Source organism: Rhipicephalus microplus, chromosome 9 (assembly GCF_043290135.1).
Source record: "Rhipicephalus microplus isolate Deutch F79 chromosome 9, USDA_Rmic, whole genome shotgun sequence".
Classification (NCBI taxonomy): domain Eukaryota; kingdom Metazoa; phylum Arthropoda; class Arachnida; order Ixodida; family Ixodidae; genus Rhipicephalus; species Rhipicephalus microplus.
This window is the reverse complement of record NC_134708.1, coordinates 73,639,635-73,658,877: the sequence shown is the minus strand read 5'-3', so window position 1 is coordinate 73,658,877 and position 19,243 is coordinate 73,639,635. Positions and strand designations below refer to the sequence as shown.

The window sequence follows — 19,243 nt, the reverse complement described above, 5'->3', positions numbered from 1 at the left end:
CATTTTTTATAATAAAATCTGGGGTTGTGCATGCCAGAATCAAGATATAATACCTATGAAGCACACGTCATTTGAGGACTCCAGAAACGCCGCCCATTTTTAAGCGATCGTAATGATATAAATTACAAAAGTTCTGAAGGATGTGCTCTGCTGTGAAGTATTACATTCCTGTATAGCTCACCAGTGTTGAACTAAATTGGAGCTATCTATCACACAACGTTAAGTTGGGACTGTTGTCAAAGTATCTTGGGCCATGGTACCGAAAAAAGTAGAGCAGTCGCAGAAATGAATAAATTTTGGTGTCAATTGCAGTTTCAAGAATGCTCGAGCTTTCTTGGCAAGAGTGTTGGCTGTTATTATGTTTTAGATCATTTCTATACTACAAATGCAACCCAAAAATTTACTTTTAAAAAACTTGAAATAACTAATGTCTTGGCTTCCAATAACTGCCCAATAGAGATTACTTATTCGGTCGAAGGTACTGCTAAGCATTTTCAAAAAAGTCGCAGCTTTCCCGCAAAGGCGAAGCAATGAACGCGATAGCAACAGATTGGAAGGTCACGCGCAGAATGGCAAGCAGATTGAAACGTGTCCCGCATTTTTCACGCCCAAATGACGCACGAAACATACTCACAGGTAGAGATGAACGCGAATAAGCATCGCAGTTGTTAATTCGTTGTGTTTGAAACACGCGCCCTTTTCGCAAACAGACTGTGCAACGATTGCAGTGACCTTTATTATGCGCCCGGTAACTACCACAGAATTGTTCTGGTGAAAGCCCAAAGCCAGCCAATACGTACGATTGTCCTCACCGCGAGATAAGCGCGCGCGTGAGCGTTCACACTGCCCCCTCTCCGCGGGGCAAAGTACGTGTGGGAGGTGAGAGCGTGCGCTGCCATGTCGAGATGATTCGGCGATGCACGCTCATTGCACGATCTTGCTAGTAATGCTGAAAACACGGTAGTTCTCCCCGAGGTGCCCGTCACTAGTGGTAAGTGGTAGATATAAATAGCGGGCCGTTTGAACGTTTCAGGAGGTGCTTCTTCGTGGCTCGGTGGCTAACGCATCGCACCCACATTTCAGGGGCCCCAAGTTCGATTCCGCACACCGGGGCCTTTTCTGCATTATTTTTCTTTCTTGCATTTTGATATATGTAGGTAACTATATATATATATATATATATATATATATATATATATATATATATATATATATATATATATATATATATATACGGTGAGTGACGGCGACGCCGATGCTGGCAGCGAAATCCAGCCAGGAGTGTCCATATAATTGCCATCGCAATAAAATAATTTTCTGTGAAAGGTTGCATTACAGGCTAAGATATTTCAAATATGACTGAAACCTATTCAGGCACCTTGTGCCAATTCTAACCTTTTGTAAAGACACAGCAGATATGTACGTGTAAATTTGGAATTCCCAACAAACATGAACGCCATCTATTCAGAAAATAAAGTTATATAACCTGCGTAGAATCTGGACAAACAATTACCTGAACCAAGACAGTTTTTTGGACGTTCCGTTTCTCTCGCATCACATGGTTTTACTCTTGTCGAGCAAGAAAAAAAATTTGATCCTAAGCTGAGTTTACTTGGCACACTTTGCATGCGCTCAACTTCCGGAGTAGCCCTTCTTGCCATCCACTCTACCATTGCTTGACCTGGTTATATCATCACAAACTGTACATATATCGCAGACTATCACACATGAACAAAAAATATAATGAGTTATCGCTTACGGAACTATTACTAATTGTGCGCTCTTGGAGTTTGCTGGTTTTTTTGAAGCATAGACGCGTTTCCACAAACCTTAAACGTAGTAAACCAGAGCTGTTAGTGGATGATGACCGTGAATCACGGAGTTGTCTTTGTTTTCTTGTTGGAAATTTCAAAAAGAAAACTGGCATTGTATCTGTGCAGTGTCCACTCAAAAAGAGTATGTGGAGCTTTGGTCACACAGAAACTCTCGACCTGCACACCGCAAACAATGCCCTAAAGTTTTTTTTTTTATACCTCGTACACTGCTTTCAAGAAAGAGGAGCTATACATTCCCTTAAGTGTAACTGCTTTTTGGGAAAGTTTCTATTCACTGTACATATAGTAGTAGTGCAAAACTGAAAAAAGAAAGCAAGCAGAAAAAGAGGAGGACAGGAAGACAGGTACTTTGCTCTCCTGTTGTGTTTCTCCTTCAAGCTTCGCACTGCTACGATATGTTTATCTGCAAACGTAACTTAAGACGCCGGTCGGAGATGTGTTCATGAGGAATACCACATAGCGTTTTGATTAGATAGTCTGAGATTATGTGTAACAAGTAAAGAAAAAACGGGGCAAGCAAAGTTGACTATTAGGTTACAATACCCATGGAAAAAAAAAATGCCCGGAAGCACAAATGTCAAAAGGATCAAAATGTGGGCCAGTTGGTAATTCATTTTCTTCGTTCAGCGAACTGGGAGCGCAGAGAAAACACAAAGGACGAAGCGAGGAACCACACAACACGAGCGCTCATGCAAAAGGATCAAAATGTGGGCCAGTTGGTAATTCATTTTCTTCGTTCAGCGAACTGGAAGCGCAGAGAAAACACAAAGGACGAAGCGAGGAACCACACAACATGAGCGCTCGTGTTGTGTGGTTCCTCGCTTCGTCCTTTGTGTTTTCTCTGCGCTCCCAGTTCGCTGAACGAAGAAAAAGCACAAATGTCATTTCGCAAAAGTATATCTTACCGTCTCGTTCAGAATCAAAGTCGGGTGAGACAACAGGTAAGAACATACCACGAATGCACTGAAAAGAAGCACTTGCACCAAAGAACCATAGGCCTCGAAGTTCTTGATACAAACAAGAAATCGCTGAATTGCGAGGAAAGTAAGCTGTCTACAAACAGTACAAGCTCCAGTAATAAATGTCACAAATGAATATAGCAGTAGTTGAAAGAAAGATAGAACTTTGAAGTCATGCAAAATTTGTGCACACACGATGGTCATACCTTCAGGGCTGCAACTCAGTTACAGCCTCGAAGTCTACAGTCACAGCCTTGCTGAAAATAAAACAACACGTTGAAACTTTAGGTTAGCTAAATGACACCCCATGTTATAGAACTTTCCAAATATCACACTTGTTACGCATACGTCACTGCCTACACTGGACAGGAGCTTTGTGCTTTTTTTGACAACGTAATGAAGATAAGTATATCTACTTATACAATTAGGCAGGGCTAAATTTAGGTTCAAACAATGTTTGGTTTGTATAACTCAAAATAGAGAAGGAGACTACAGGCATATAGTAAAAGGTCTGGTCAGTGGCTTCAGCTACGAGTTGAAATGCACCATAATGTGCCAGAAACCTTCAGATTTGATCATCATACTGACTAAGGTGCGCTGGGCCATCTCTGTGTACAAGATGTATCGATTTGAAACCAGAGTGACAGTTGATAGAATGCTCTCGGCGCACAGAGGTTCCGATACATAGGTGTCAGAGAGTCGAGCTGCCAGTTTAAGCCCAACTTATATTTCTACCTTGGGCAGGTAGTTACCGCAGATCCACCCGTGAGGTTGCGGATACTAGAAGAAAGGCGTGTAAAGCATTTGGCAACCATTCCAGAATATGGCTGGCAGTTTATCAGTACATTTAAGAGAACGGTATATGACTGCTGCGTTTAACGGCACTTATTTGCGGGGCGGAAAAGTTGACGCTTAGAAAGAGGGTTCAAGCCAGCAATCCATGTAAATGAAATAATAGCAGTAACCTTAAAGGAAGAGAAGATAGCAGAGGAGCTCAGAGAAAAAGCGTTAAGGATGTCTTAGAGGAAATCAACTAGTGCGCATTGATATGGCATGTAGAGACATTGTCTCGTGGCATGTAGCGACATTGTCAAAAATGTCTCTGTAGAGACATTGTTGCGGTTTCTCGAATCGTTACATTCTGTCTTGATGCCAAGCGTGGTAAGACGGAATGTTTTGGCGAATACTGATAGGGGCTCGAAAGACATGAGCATGTATGCATATGCGGAACTGTTTAGGTCTCAGTTCTCTCTGTATGGTGTAAATATATCAGTTTCAAATAAATCTTGGTGTTGGAAGGTGAGAGTATCACACTATGGCTATTATAGGAGCTTCTGGGGGATACCGGACTAATGTTTCACACGAGTTCTTCAGCTTACTTCCCATTGATAGTTTTAAAAGCATATGTTATTTTAGGGTGAGGGTGAAGATACACAGTTGTCTAATAAGCGATTAAGCTAGATACGCAAAGTGCCTTTTTCTTTTTTGTTCTTTTACGCTTTCAGCCTGAGGCTGCCGACGACTTGAGCCGACAGCCTTCGATGATCACTCTGCGTGGTGAGTCGATGTACGCAAGCCTCTGCAGTGTCATGTAAACGACGAGAGCAGCGGCAATTCGCTGTAACCACTCACTGCGACGGCGTGAATTCGAGTCCTCAACTCAACTCGACTCGACACGACTGACCGGGACGACACGCTCGCGCTTCGAACTTAAGCGCGCAGCACTCGCGATTGTGTTTGACGCAAAACTCAATGAATGTGTTCACGGTGGTGCGGTGGTCGACGACGCGTCATAGGCATTTTCCTGTTCCACAGCGTGGCGATATTCGTCAAGAGGAACGGAAGTGTTCACCAGACATGCATTTGTTTCGTTTTTTACGTGAGTTCCAGGAGCAACGAAGGGTGGCAGGGTTATTGGTAATAGTATATGTACAGATTTTCCGAGTGAACTGCTTCCTAATACCTGCCGTCAGACGTTTTGATACGAAGCAATACCAAGCAGCCTGTTAACTAAAGTGCATTTGCTGCATTTTGAGCCTTCGTGGCCTTTACAGCCTTTCTGATTGCTTGCTAGTGTTGTAATTGCTGATGCCTCTCTGTTTGCTCATATACCACCTTATACATGTTCGTAATGGATCATACATATTTGGTTCATGGTTTTACACCAATGAAAAGTTGATTGTGTCACGTGGTTCAACGAATGACAAAACAGAACACACACTTAGTATAAACAGACACTCCACGTCTTCCTACGTGTGAGGATTTCACGCGCAAATGTGGTAAGATTTTTTATATAGGACTGGTACGTGGCCTGTTTTGTTCCGGTATAACAGTTTTCGTCCTCATGTTGCCAGGTGCTCGTTTCTTCTGTAAACCGGCATAAAATATTTGCCAGTTTTTCGGGCCTTCCCAAGTCGTCCGACATGTTGGCTGCATAGCAAGCGCATCATCGGGTAACAATGATCTTCGTCAAATCAGGATCTGCAAAGTAGACCACCAACTGATCATCAGTTACCATTACCGCTGCTCTATTTGTATGCATTGTGTAAGATGAGTCATTGAGCATGCGTGTAGTTGGTGTTTCGATGCTCTGAGTGACATCGGTAATGAAAAATAAATACGGAGAACTATATTTAACGTGATCTATTTAGTTGGTGTGTACCTAGGCAAGTGCACCGTATGCGTAAACGGATTTTCCTTCGATGACTGGGGGAGGAAATTTCACTGCCATTATTGTAGAATCGTGTGCGTATTTGTTTTTATACGCGCACATATGCATGCGCAAATTGTAAAAAAATTTGGAATATATTGGCGACAGGGAAGTCAGACAAGTCTCACAGTAAGAGGATAGCTATTCCATTTTTTTCATATGTTTAGTGCTACTAACGCCCAATAAATCTACCACAAAGGGCATAGTGCTCGCAAAACCTATGTAAATTTTCGGGCGTAAAATATTTAACAAAAACGCCTTCAAAAAAGCTCATCGAATTACAAAGTGGTACTACTCTCGGCGAAACTTGCCTGGAAACAGGTGGACAACCTCACAAGGCGACCAGATGTCATGAGCTTTAGAATAAAAGGTAACTGCGAACGCACAAATGGCATTTTATTTCGAACAGCAACCCAATTGAATGTGCTTAAATATAAAAGAAAGTTATAAATGAACCAAAACATGCCAATCGGCTGAACTGAACACGTGAGTTTTTTTGTTGTGTTTTCAATGTAAATCGTTCGAAAAGATGTTAACGAAAATTGTACGACTTGAAGATTTGCATTGCATCTCGGACACCTTTCACACCACAAATGAGAGGTAAGTAAATGTTTGCTCACCGTTCAAACTGATGCAATGACTTAAAGCCCGCCTCAAAAGCTATGCTTATAATAAAAGACAACCGAAACCTACATCAAAAAAAAGAAGAAACGGCCCACTTTTCTAACCATTGCTAAATTGTGCTACGCGCCACTGGTGGAAGTTAAGGAGGACAAATTCAAATAAATTGTAAAGAGGGTGACTACCATCGTTCTAGCTCTTGCTGCCGTGCTAAACCCGAGTGGTAACTGATATCGGCGAATCCTGGCTGCGGTGGCAACATATCGATGGATGCGATACGCTAGAAGCCCGTGTATATAGATTAAGGTGCACATTAAAAAATACCAAATAATCAACGTTTCCGGACTCTCCCCCCCCCCCCAATACAGCGTCCCTCACAACCATATACCATGGTTTCATGACTTGAAAATCTGAGAATAATTCTTATTAAAGCAGGGTGCAGGAAACCCTTTTAAATATACCTTAGTAAAATAGTGTGTCTGCGTTGCGTCTTTTTCATGACCATATTATGCATGAACATTGGTCGGGGGTTATCACCGAGATCTGTTCATTGCCCTCTGTCATAATTGATTGTCTGTGACACTTGGTTTTATTCTCGCCTTTTATCGGCCCCACCAGAGATAATGTCACCATGCCTGATGTTGAACTAAAGACTCTTCACTGCCCCTTTCGCCTTTGATCACTCCTTCATGACAGGCGCCAAATATCAATGAATCAACCAATCAATCAATCAATCAAGCACTTTTATTTTATTTTCCCACTGAAAGAGAGGAGACAGGACTAAAAGTTAATACAGCTTGGCAGGGGTCCTGCCCCTTTTTTGCAAATGGCAGCAGCACATTGCAGAGACATAAAGAATAAGCGAAACACACTTGAAACAGAAAAATACGCAGTTCGAATTACCATTTCAATAAATACAGCAAATTTGTATGCATATCCATACTTCATTTATAAATGCACAAAATAGGAGCAGGTAATGTGAGTGACAGCGATGACTGACAAGCGCCTCACATCGTTACTTAGAGGAACGTAATGCTAAACAGGGAAGTAAAGAAAGCCCTAAAAGGAATTCAAAACGACATTGCCGCTGATGAGGATAAGGTAACAATGGACCTGCTCAAAGATAGTGGAGAAATTGTGTTATAAAAACTGGCCACATTTTATGCAAAGTGTCTCTTGACACGAAGGGTAGCAGAATTTCGGAAGAACGCCAACATCATTTTAATCCATAAGAAAGGAGGCGTCAAGGACTTCAAAAATTACAAGCCCATCAGCTTAATGTCTGTTCTCCACAAACTATTTACAAAAATAATAGCTATGTAACGAGGGCAGGGGACATGGAGTTTGTGTGTAGAAAGAAGAAGGAGACGTGCTGTGATATAACGTCTTTCTTCTACATCTTTTTTCTTTCTTTTTTGTAAGCAATAGTGCAGTTGTCGTCCATGTTTTCTTGGGCAATCCCCCAGAGTAGGTATGTGCCAAGAATTCCAGGCTACAAACAAACAAACACAGTGATTGCAGGCTTGCATCCAGTTAGCCCTTGCGCTAAATAAATCTCTCGTTCACTGAGTTACCTCCTGCTTGTTCAACCCACCGTTTCAGCTAATACAATTAAGGTGACATTAGAGTTCAATCAACCAAAGCACCAAGCAGGAGTTCGTACAGACCACTCCACAATAGACCACATCCATACTATCGATCCGGTAATAGAGAAATCGATATCAGCAACTAACGGTTGTTTTGCTCACCGCGAGATGACGTGACAAGAGAGTGTGGTTGCTCTCGCTCCCGCTTGAATGCGCTGCCAGCAGCCGCTGGAGCACGGGAGCGCGCAGGCCACGTGCTCCCGTGTGGCCTGCGCGGGGGAAAAAAATTGACGCTGTATAACTGGGAACCGTTTTTTTTTTTCGGCTACTGTAGCTTTTTCGTCAGCTGAGTGTGAACTGGGAGCAGCGTCGTCTTTCGAGAAGTAATCAAGCGTAACCTTACGGCGTGTCGGCGCAGCCATCGAGTCTTATAGAAAGGCGCTGATTGACACACAACATGAACTACCCACCAATACGTGTAGGCAGTGTACGTCAAGGAGGCGACTTCGCATTGCTAGGAAGCAACGCGCTCGGCAAAAGCAGTGACACTAAATCCGAGAAACTTGACTTTCAGCGACGATCACATGTCGGCTCGTAATGTTCCGCCTTAAACGCTAGCGCTTATTTCTCCCCTGGCGGAAATATTCACGGGTACGCATTTCCTCCACTTTCCTTCAGGTATACCAGTAAGGTCGCGCTTGCCAAGTGTCTTACTCTGTGCGCGAAACGTCTCGCGTTTGTGATTGCGCCCTTACAGAAGGCTGGTAGGCTCTGTTGCGTTGTGACGCCATACCACGAACGGGAATGAACGCGAAGGAGCTGATGCCAGCAGTGAAGTTCCGCTGACTCACATCATAATGCCCGAAAGAGACAACTGGCAGGCACGCATGGCGCATCTACAGCGTAAGTAAACTCGTGTTCGATACCCTGGCAGTTCTCGTCGGAGAACAAAGGTTCCGAGAAATTGATTATGGTGCACTACGCTCTGAGGAAGACCGGAGTTCATTTTATTCATCACTATAGTGAACCGATCACTCGAGATTTTGTGCGGTACGAGGCTGCATCTGTTCGCGCCGGCGTAAGTGCTGCAAACATGAATGCGCGTACTAGATAGAAAAATGCATACATGTCATATTCATGCTGCGCGGTAAAACATTCTGTACAGTTCTGAATCTGTTGACATAAAAGGAAATGATGGCTGCACACTTAAAAACAACGGAAGACACCTTGCCGCAACGCTATCAGCAAAGCAACAAAATCTACGAAAGAAAAAAGAGAACATTACACGTTTTTGCGCGTATGTAAATTTTCCAATGCTATACGCAGCGAGCTAGCTATTTCTGTGAGTAGGTATAGTCTGGTCCCAGGTGCATTTTCCATTAGGACCAACTGAACATTTCTCAACAATGATTACCTTGCCCTCCCAAATTGAACGATAAGACCTCTATGATTGGAGTACCTCATTGCTATCGAAAGTCACAGTGCAACTGCAATGTCAACCAAGGTTGCGAGAAAGTCTGCCTGAACATTAGCGCGTGCGAAATCGTGTTGCCAACGTGCAGCATAACTTACAACAAAAAATCATATTGCGTATCGTAAGCATGCTTTGATGCGCACGGTAAATTAAAAAAAAAACGTTGATCGAAAGCTATCACTGCGCCAGGGCTGCTTGACATATTGAGCTTAACATAAAAAATCATTCCCATAGGCATGCTGTCGCAAACATCGACAGTAAGAAATAATTCGCTCAGCAACGTAAGCAAAACCGAAATGTATTCCTGAATGTACAAAAACATGCTCCGTATACCTCTCCTTCATCGTTGTAAGTGGAGCCATCCTTTACTTGTGAAACGCACTTCGCCACGACGAAGAATATACGTCATCTACGCTTAACAGATATTAACGAATAACGATATGTCTTCTCCGGTCGGGTGGGTCATCGCTATGATGCATTGCGAACACTTGCCCATTATGGTGCGATGGGAGGCCGTTGCTCCAAATGGTCACTTTACCTGTCGTTCACACCCGCCGTGGTGGTCTAGTTGCCAAGGTACTCGGCTGCTGACCCGCAGGTCACGGGATCGAATTCCGGCTGCGGCGGCTGCATTTTCGATGGAGGCGAAATAATTGTGGGCCCATGGGTTAAGATGTGGGTGCACTTTAAAAAACCCCAGAGACCATATAAATCGATCAATTAGCGATCGTTTACTGTATTTCACTGTGATGACTTTACTTTTACTTACTCTCTTTGCAAGTACAACCATGGGGAGAAGGTCGCAGCGTCAGGACCTTGATGTACGAGTACATGTACACAATCTGCTCAAACTGCCGCTGATAGTCACAGAGAAAAGCTGATGCCGGTGTCTCCCGGGTTGGTGTGAACCCCTCCCGAAAAAGATTCCTCGCTACGCCCCTGCACAAAACTAAAGTGATGTGCAACAGCCTCGGCAGCAGACAGCTCTTTGCGACAGGTGGATAGACGCTACAGGTTGAAAAGGAATATCTCTACGTGGGACAGGTAGTCATGACGGAGCCGAACCACGAGAGGGAAATAACTCAATGAATAAGGATGATGTGGATCCAATTTGGCAAGCGTTCTCAAATCATGATTAGTAATCTGCCACTAACCCTCAAAAGGAAGGTATACGACAGCTACATCTTGCCGGTACTTACCTACAGAGCAGAAACCTGAATGCTTACAAAGAGGGTTCAGTTTAAATTGTGGACGACGCAGCGAGAGATGGAAAGTATAATAGGTGTAACCTTAAGAGACAAGAAGAATGGTTGGGGTAACAAACCAGGGTTAAGGATATCATAGGTGAAATCAAGAAAAAGAAATGGACATGGGCCGGGCTTGTAGAACGTAGGCATGATAACAACTGTTCATTAAGGGTAACTGGCTACATTCGCAGAGAAGCCAAACGCACAAAGGGGAGACAGAAACTTAGGTGGGCCAATGAGATTAAAACGTTCGCAGGTATAACGTAGCAGCAGAAAGCACAAGACTGGGTTGATTGGCGGATTATTAGAGGGGCCTTTCTCCTTAAGTGGGCGTAGTCAGGCTGATCATGTTGATAATTAATGGTAAACAACAACAACACACACGAAAAAAACTTCGAGATGTTGTGAAACCACTGAAGGGAATAACGAGTTGTCCTGTGGAAGTTCCAAAATATCAATTCACTTACCCGAGTTCTCAACGGAGCATCATTTCTGATATGCGAACATCAAAAACTGGTCTGTTGATTGCACTAAACCGCGTCAAAAAAAAAAAAGAGACGTAAAAAAAATTTGTCAGAAGTGGGATTCGAACCCACGCCCGGAAGACCGGACTGCGACCTGAACGCAGCGCCTTAGACCGCTCGGCCATCCTGACAACTGAAAGCGGCAGGCGATCACGGTGATGTCGAAACAATGACCCTGTGTTCAATATAAAATTATTTTATTCTTACATTTTTTTTTGTTCCTTAACCAAGATTGGTCGCTGCTTGTACCAATCCCCATCCATACAGTACTGCTGTCAACTAATTTGTGTTATTAGAGTGCGTTATTCGGTGATTTCATTGCTCTTAGAGCTGTTTCTTTCGAAACCTCAAATTTTGTGCCTTCTCGGGGTTCATATTAGCGTTCTAATTACTCTTTCATAATAATAGGGTGTATTGCCGTTTTATATTTATGTGTTCATTCACTTCAGCGACCCGGCCCCGCTAACACATTGTACTACTATGTTTTCCTGGGGATATAGCAAGACGCAACAATTTAATAATTAATAATTATTTACACTATAATTATTTAGGACATGTTAATTCTGGATGCAAAAAAACCAAGACAACTGGCCACCCAGCTCACGCAATCGCGAGACTGAATTAATGAACACTGTATAGAGCACGTGCACACGTACAAAAAAAATTCCGCGTACTTGCGTGTTTCGTGGCGGATGAATAATAATAATAATGATAATAATAATAATAATAATAATAATAATAATAATAATAATAATAATAATAATAATAATAATAATTTATTGTACTCATCCATAAGAAATACAAAGAAACGGGCCTGTCTAAGTCCCAAGGACTTGTGCGACTAGGCCTGGCAGAGCCGGTTATAGCGAGGTGGATACAAGGTAACAAAAACTATTTTTGCTTCTTTGCCAACGAACAGACTATTGATTGCTTTTTTACAGGCAGTAAATAAAAAAAAAGCAAAGGAGGGACCCAGAGCATACGTGACATACAAATAGACCATGTGATTTTACAGCCTAGCGAGTAATTTCTTTAATTGCTTTTTTGAACTCGCTGAAACAATTTCTTCAGCTATTGCATTGAAAATTTTTGGAATATATACACTTCTACATGCTTCCCCATATTTGTTAGAAAACCGGGGTACTATAAAACGCTTTTTTTCTCTCAGGGGTTGGCGTGTTACATATGGCACATTAAAGTCATCACACCAATTTTATATCAGCACAACTATTTCAATAAACAAATCCTGGTGCATACAAAAGCCCAAATCCCGAAAAAAAAAATAGTACTGGCATCTACCTTACTACCGTAGGCTACACTTTTTAAAATATTTCGAAGTAAACTATCAATGTGTGTTTTCCATTGTTCCGAGCAAAATGCGAAAACTGTAATCCCTTATCTCACCACACGATATGCTAGCGAATGAACTATCCTTTTTTTCACTGGTAGAGGCACCAAGCTTCTTATATTGAAAAGCAGACATGCGACACTTGTCAGTTTGGAACAAATAAATGCCATGTGATGCAGCAAAGACATACTACTATGAAAAATTACGCCTAGGCGTCTGAATGTTTCGACATTTTCCACTGCAGAACATTTGCATGGGTTGCAATGCTCTGTGTGAAGAAAAATTGGTATATCCATTTTTTGTGTTTTTAGAGGGCTTCGAAAGCAGATAAGTTTTGTTTTCTTTTCGTTTATATTTACGGAGTTTTCTTCAAACCATATTATTGCATTATGAATTTCACTCTGACGAGCATTAATCGCCCCTTCATGACGTATGTGACATGTTAATAGCACCGTATCATCTGCATACTGGTACACATTGGCTTTACAAATTCCCAAGGGGAAGTAATTCCTAAATAGATTAAGTAGCAATGGTGACAACACAGATTATTATGGCACACCAGCAGTAATATATCTTCTATTGCTAATTACTTTATGGGCAGTACCTGCGCACAAACTCACAGGACGAAGAGAAGAGACACAAACAGCGCTTGTTTGTGTCTCTTCTCTTCGTCCCGTGAGTTTGTGCGCTGGTACTGCCCATAATGTATCACCAACTATCACAACTATCAGTCCTGCTAATTACTTCCCTACATCTCATAACGACCTGTGACCTGTCTTGTAAGTAATTATAGAGTACTTCATAAAAACGCCCCATAAAGCCCAAACGAAATAGTTTTTCTAACAAAATGGTATGGTTCACTGTTTCAAACGCTTTTGCCAAGTCTAAAAATTGAACACAACAGAACAGGTTCTTCTCTAAAGCCGAATATATTTCATCACTAAACTCTTCCAATAATGTTATAGTACTGCGATTAGCAATGAAACCAAATTGCCAGGGTGTTAGTAGGAAGAAATTCTGTAAGGGCGTCATACATTCAAGCAAAAATTTTTCTAGTATCCGAGAGACTATAGGCAAGATAGAAATCGGCCTGTAATTTTTTATATCATCTTTTCCCCCTGCTTTGAACAATGGCTTAACTATTGCCGTTTTTAATTTCTCGGGAATCAATGCACGGGTTAAAAATCCATTCAACGCGAAGAGAAGTATATATATCTGCTAATGCTTCGAAGTTCCGTCGAAGTGTGGCCAAAGCTATCCCATCAATTCCTGGTTGCTTATTTGGACGAAAACTCAAAAGTATTCTCCTGAGATCTTCCTTCGAGAGCGTATAGGCAAATAAGGAGATCCAGAAACAGACTGTTCAATCGTTCACGCACGTTTTGGCGCATGCATATAATAATAATAATAATAATAATAATAATAATAATAATAATAATAATAATAATAATAATAATAATAATAATAATAAATTGATTTGTGGGGTTTAACGTCCTTAAAGCACCATATGATTATGAGAAATGCCGTATAGTGCAGGGCTCCGGAAATTTCGACCACCTTGAGTTCTTTAACGTGCACGCAAATCTGAGCACACGGGCCTATACCATTTCCGCCACCATCGAAAATGCAGCCGCCGCAGACGGGATTCAATCCCGCGACATGCGGGTCAGCAACCGAGTTCCTTAGCCGCTAGACCACCGCGGCGTCTGGTCTAGCGGCTGTGTGGCTCTCATTCACTCACCCAGTGGATGTGAGCCATACATCTAGGCGATCATCAGCATCATCATCTAAATGAGCCCTATAGAAGTTGCTGGCTATAAACTCCACCCACTGCCGTTGACCGCCACTTTGCTGTGGCGTGTGTGACGTCACATGCTTCATAAGTTGTCTCCTACCTAAGCTTCAGCCGCCACAAACTGTTCAGTATACCCAATGCCGAATATAATAATAGCTTTAAGAGCTCCATTGCACGTGCAGCTTACCAGAAAGCAATATCGTTGCACGTGCACGTGCAGCTTACGGCGAAGCAATACACCGTGACGTGGTGTATTGCGTTAGTAGCCGTGACGTAACAAGCCACTTGTTGTGCAAGCGGCTTGTTACGCTGCGGCTGGCGAATGTACCACTGTTGCGAGATTCTCGAGCCGTCAGAGTGCTCACAAAAATGGTCGTTATAAATAAAGTTCTTGACAACATGCGCTGAAATATAGCCAGCTTGTTTGTAAATGCACAAGGATCAACCCACATATAGCAGAGCGTGAGCGAAATCTGGGTGTCATGGCCCCTTTAAACCACATTTGTCCGAAGCAACGCATTTGTAGTTTCACCGCGTACGCTACGCAAAGATAATGCTCCCTTGTGCAACACGGGTTGCGTACCTTATTAGGCATCGGTAAACAGCTTTGTTTGTGTATACAGGTGGACACTGAACGCGTCGGACATCATTTGCATTTCGAAGTACAAGTAATCGCACAGGTGCACGCAGCAAGCTCACCTATATATATATTTGTGTGGGCCTTAAACGAAATTCGGGCGAACCAACTTTAGCGTGAACATCCCCTCAGATATATATCATAATTTCATACAACTCTCGCTTTTACAGCTGGCATCGCGTACCTTAGTACACATCGCGATAAACAGCTTTGATGACGTTTCGCATGGCTTCAGTAGCAATTGAAACCATGCAGGCTGGTATTCACCCTATATGTTCAAGTGTAGAGTTATAAATATGCACAAATATTTTCTCTGTGGTAGGCATAGTAACGTTCCACGTTTACTTATTTACACGGGAAAACGCGTTCGCAAATATTGGGAGGATGGAAATTTTCGTGCGTCCCCTTAACACAGCAATACATTAAAAACACCGGCGGACTCCCTCTTTCCAAAAACGATTATGAGAGGTTGCAGCATCATTTGTAATATATATTATAAAAACATATGAACTAACAACATAAATGAATAAATTAAAAAAGATATATAAATAAACAAATAAATAAGTAAATGAATAATGTGGAAACGACTTAAATAATGGTACTATTCGCATTTGCACTTACACACAAAGTAGAAAGCAAGATGAAGAAATTGTAAGAAAACTACCTGTGTTATGTAAATGTACGCTGACAAACTCTGTTAGACACTCTTTAAAGGTGTACACCCCAATACTGTAGATAAAACACCTTCTTTTTTGTGGTATGGGTGGTATAACGAAAATGGGAATATCCCGTTATTGTGGTACTTATAGGAGCACGAATTAAAATACAGCAAAAAAAAAGAACAAAAAAGACAGGTACACGAAGATATACAATACGTAATTCCTCTGTGCAGCAACAGGCTCTGCACCAGAAACAGCGGTGGTGTTCAGTTGAAACGATCACTCACTCGGCTTTCGAAACCCCAACAAATAGCGCGGAAAAGTGTGCTGATGTATTGAGGAGATCCGAGCCTGCAGAATCATGAGCCTATAATGTGCGCGATCGCAACATAATCCACACGTCTCGACAACCCTGTCAACGACAGCTCTCGCAATGTGCCGCGAACGTTGTTGCCCTTCGTGCTTTCTGAAGTGGTATGAACCAAGCCAACCACTTAGGTGGTATTGTACGTGTGTTTTTACCAATCCTCGATACTGGGCTGATGGTGTTCGGCGAGAGTGAAGCGAAATGCATAAGCGTTCACCCAAGTGGCTTGGCTCGGCTAGTGCACTTACTGGAGATTATACGTGTGCCCTGGCTGTAGAACGAACGCTTCCGTCTTTTCTGACCAAAGCCGGGGTGATCTTTTTGGGATTACTGCAAGACGTAAATGGACATTCTTTTCAATAGTTTCCTTCATTCGTTTTTGCCGATGACGGCAGTAAGACGTGCTCGTTTCTCCAATATCTTATTCGAAGGGTAACATTCAACACGACTTTACTTTGACTCTGAAGCGTGCGATGCACCTAGAAATTAGAGGTGACGCATTGAAAGCTACTTAGTATGGTTATTAGCCAAGATAAATACTTGTGCATTGAGGATATAAAAGCGCTGAGTACGAATTGAATGCGACATTTGTGTTAAATACTGGATAGCGTGAATATGACACAGGACAATGGACACTGATGCACTAGACAAGTGCCGCTGGCTGCTAAGCTTGATCTAGAAAAGTTTCACTGCGTATAAACTATTTTAAGGATGTATTTCAGCGCCGCAATTTGGAGCTGTTAAACTTTTTATTTTGCATATTTAACCACTGAAAGAACACCGTAGCGGTGGGCGCCTTTGCACTAAAATGATTGGGTTGGTGCATGCGATGTTTCAGGGCCATATTATTTCATGTCGCGGTATTGAAAAACAAGCAACCATCGGCTTAAGAACCCAATATACCAGCGCGCATATGTCTCAGATAAAATAGTTCGTATACAAAGCCGCGTTAGCCCGCGCAGGCACACTGCCAGTTACAGTCGCACAACGATAATATATCGGAAGATGGAGACAAATACAGATCGTAAACTTTGTAGGAAGTCTTTTGTCCGCACGGAAGACAGTGTTGCTTGCGATCATTGCGGCAGCGATGAAACGGTAGAGCACGTTCTCTGACACTGCCCTCGTTACATCGTACAAAGACGGCAGCTAGCTGCTGCGTTAGCTCGCCTTGACGACAGATCCTTGTCAGAACAGTCAGTGTTTGAAAGACGACATAATTTGTCTTCGCACAGAAAATCAGTGAAGGCCTATTGAACTTTTTGCGTGGTAGTGGCCTATTGAATAGGCAATAGCATACCAGCTCACTTTTTTTCTTTTCTATTTCGCGTGTCTATTTCGTTCTTTGCTTTTTTCATCTTTATTCACCATTCTCTCTTCCCTTAGTGCAGGGTAGCAAATCTGATGCTCCAATTTCTGGTTAACCTCACTGCCTTTCTCTCATTTTATTCTCTCTTTCTCTCTTTTGTCGGGCTGTGCACCCCAACAGAGGTGTCAATGGCAACGGTGCTGTTTTTCTAATATGATGAACTCGGGCAAGTCCCTGGGCAAGCGTATCCCCTCTTTCGCCCATAATTTGAATACTCAGCCATAGCTCACATGAACAGGTTGTAAGGTCCTATGCTCTTAAGGAAAGAAAAAAATATGTATGTGTGGTTCCCATCGGGTTGCCTTGCAACATACATGATTGTATCTATAAAGGCACGTTAATTTTATTGTGGGTCTCACGACTTTCCCATGAGAGTATAGTAATTCATGAAGAAAGTTGACGAGTCTCTTTAAAAAGGGTCGTATATATGGCAAGAGAAAACTCTTGAAACTAGTCAAAGAACTCATTTTTCTTAGAGTGTACAGTGCATAGGTAAATGAAGAAATGAATTAGCATTAACGGATAACTCGTGTTCCCGTGGTCCATCGTTGACGCATGGAACGGTTTGTCCGATAAGGCGTTTTACAAGAGTTTCGTAAAGCTTCATTTGCATGTTTTCGGAGAACCACAGCCAACACATGCATGCAGAATTTTGCTGTCTGGTGTGGTTACGTGATTACGTGATTTCGGCTGACTGAAACAGGGCATAGTGGGACATACCCAAGAAAGGTGCTTCAGACTGAGAGTGAAGAAGTGGACGTTGTCGGTCTTTTTTTTTTCGTTGTAAGCAATAATGCAGTTATCGTCCATATGAGACTATATGTTCTCTTGGCTAATCCCCCAGAGTGGGTATGAGCCATGGATTAGAGGATACAAACAAACAAACAAACAAACAAACAAACAAACGAACAAACGGTGAGCTGCGTTGAGGCTGCTGACTGTTATTTTCCACGTAACAATACTAAAAAGATTTCCCTTTCATTTTCTTCAACTTATCTGCTGCACGTGTTTTGGCCATAGGAGACCAGAGTGTCCTTGCTGCATTCGCGTCCCCAATCGTACTTGGCAACAGTCAGCAAGGCTTCAATCACCGATTCACCGTAAAATTCTAAAAGAGCGCGATAACATAACAGTGAAAGCGACAAAGCAACTACTGCTACGACAGGTTGACAGTGCTTTCCGAAAGAAGCACTCGCTGTTGAAAGAAAAGACTAGACAGATGAACGACAAGCTAGAGTATGACCACAATAATGTGATTATCTTAAAAAAGAAACCACCGCTAACAGATGTATTGTGTCTTCATATAGGAGGTGTCGTTGCGGCCTCGATGGGTCTAATTTTGGGAGAAGTTTACGAAGAGTTAAGGAAAAGCCGGAAGATGACATCGCACTTATTCGGAAAAGCAGCCGGTGCAGCTTTTCCCACTATGCCCTGTTTCAGTCAGCCGAAGTGACTTAACACCTTCATGCGTCCCGTCCACGAAGTTCTTGAAAGGTTGAGTCATCTACCGAACAAGTACGCACAACAGACACGTGCACGTGCTGCACGAGTGGAAAGATGACGTGCTACGTGACGCCGGACGGCAACTATGTAGACCCATTCCATGTTTGTAAACGCAGGTAGGCCGATGTCGACATTATGGATAAAATTATAGCGACGTTCGCACGCAACTTCCGCCATAAGAGCTGAGGGCTGCGATGTGCGCCAACAAAACGACGTTGTGAGACGCGACTCACATCCTATCACGGCGCAGCTCGTCGGCATACCATTTTTTTTCTCACTGCTTTACTGAGAACACCACATGCACCATTAAAAACGCAGCAGAGACTGCGGTAGGCAGGTCGTCTTTTGCCTATACCAAGACAGCGTCACCACATTTTCGTGACGTAAGCCCGGTGGAATCTTGGCGACAACTTTCTGTGGCAGCAAAGCGAAGGCTATGAAGCCCACGCACGCCCTTCTAAATGCGAAGCATTTCTTAGCAGAATTCGGTGACTTTGAGCGTATCTATCTATCTATCTATCTATCTATCTATCTATCTATCTATCTATCTATCTAGCCGCTTGCGTTTGGGTGCTCTCGTAGTCACCCCATTTACTTGGCGTGAACCAA

The 19,243-nt window shown here is 42.6% G+C and overlaps 1 protein-coding gene and 1 non-coding gene across 7 annotated transcripts in view; one reads left to right on the top strand and one right to left on the bottom strand.

The window, feature by feature from the left end:
• Positions 1-5,426, top strand: part of LOC119164771 (axotactin-like) — a 245,174-nt gene extending 239,748 nt beyond the window's left edge. For all 6 annotated transcript variants that reach the window (XM_075873841.1, XM_075873836.1, XM_075873838.1 and 3 more), the window contains one exon: positions 4,300-5,426. In XM_075873841.1, coding sequence (XP_075729956.1) covers positions 4,300-4,389 — 90 coding nt within the window. In that variant the 3' untranslated portion in view covers positions 4,390-5,426. The remainder of the gene's footprint in view (positions 1-4,299) is intronic.
• Positions 5,427-11,003: 5,577 nt separating this feature from the next.
• Positions 11,004-11,087, bottom strand: TRNAL-CAG (transfer RNA leucine (anticodon CAG)). Its single transcript has one exon. It is a non-coding gene; the product is annotated as a tRNA-Leu (tRNA).
• Positions 11,088-19,243: the final 8,156 nt, after the last annotated feature.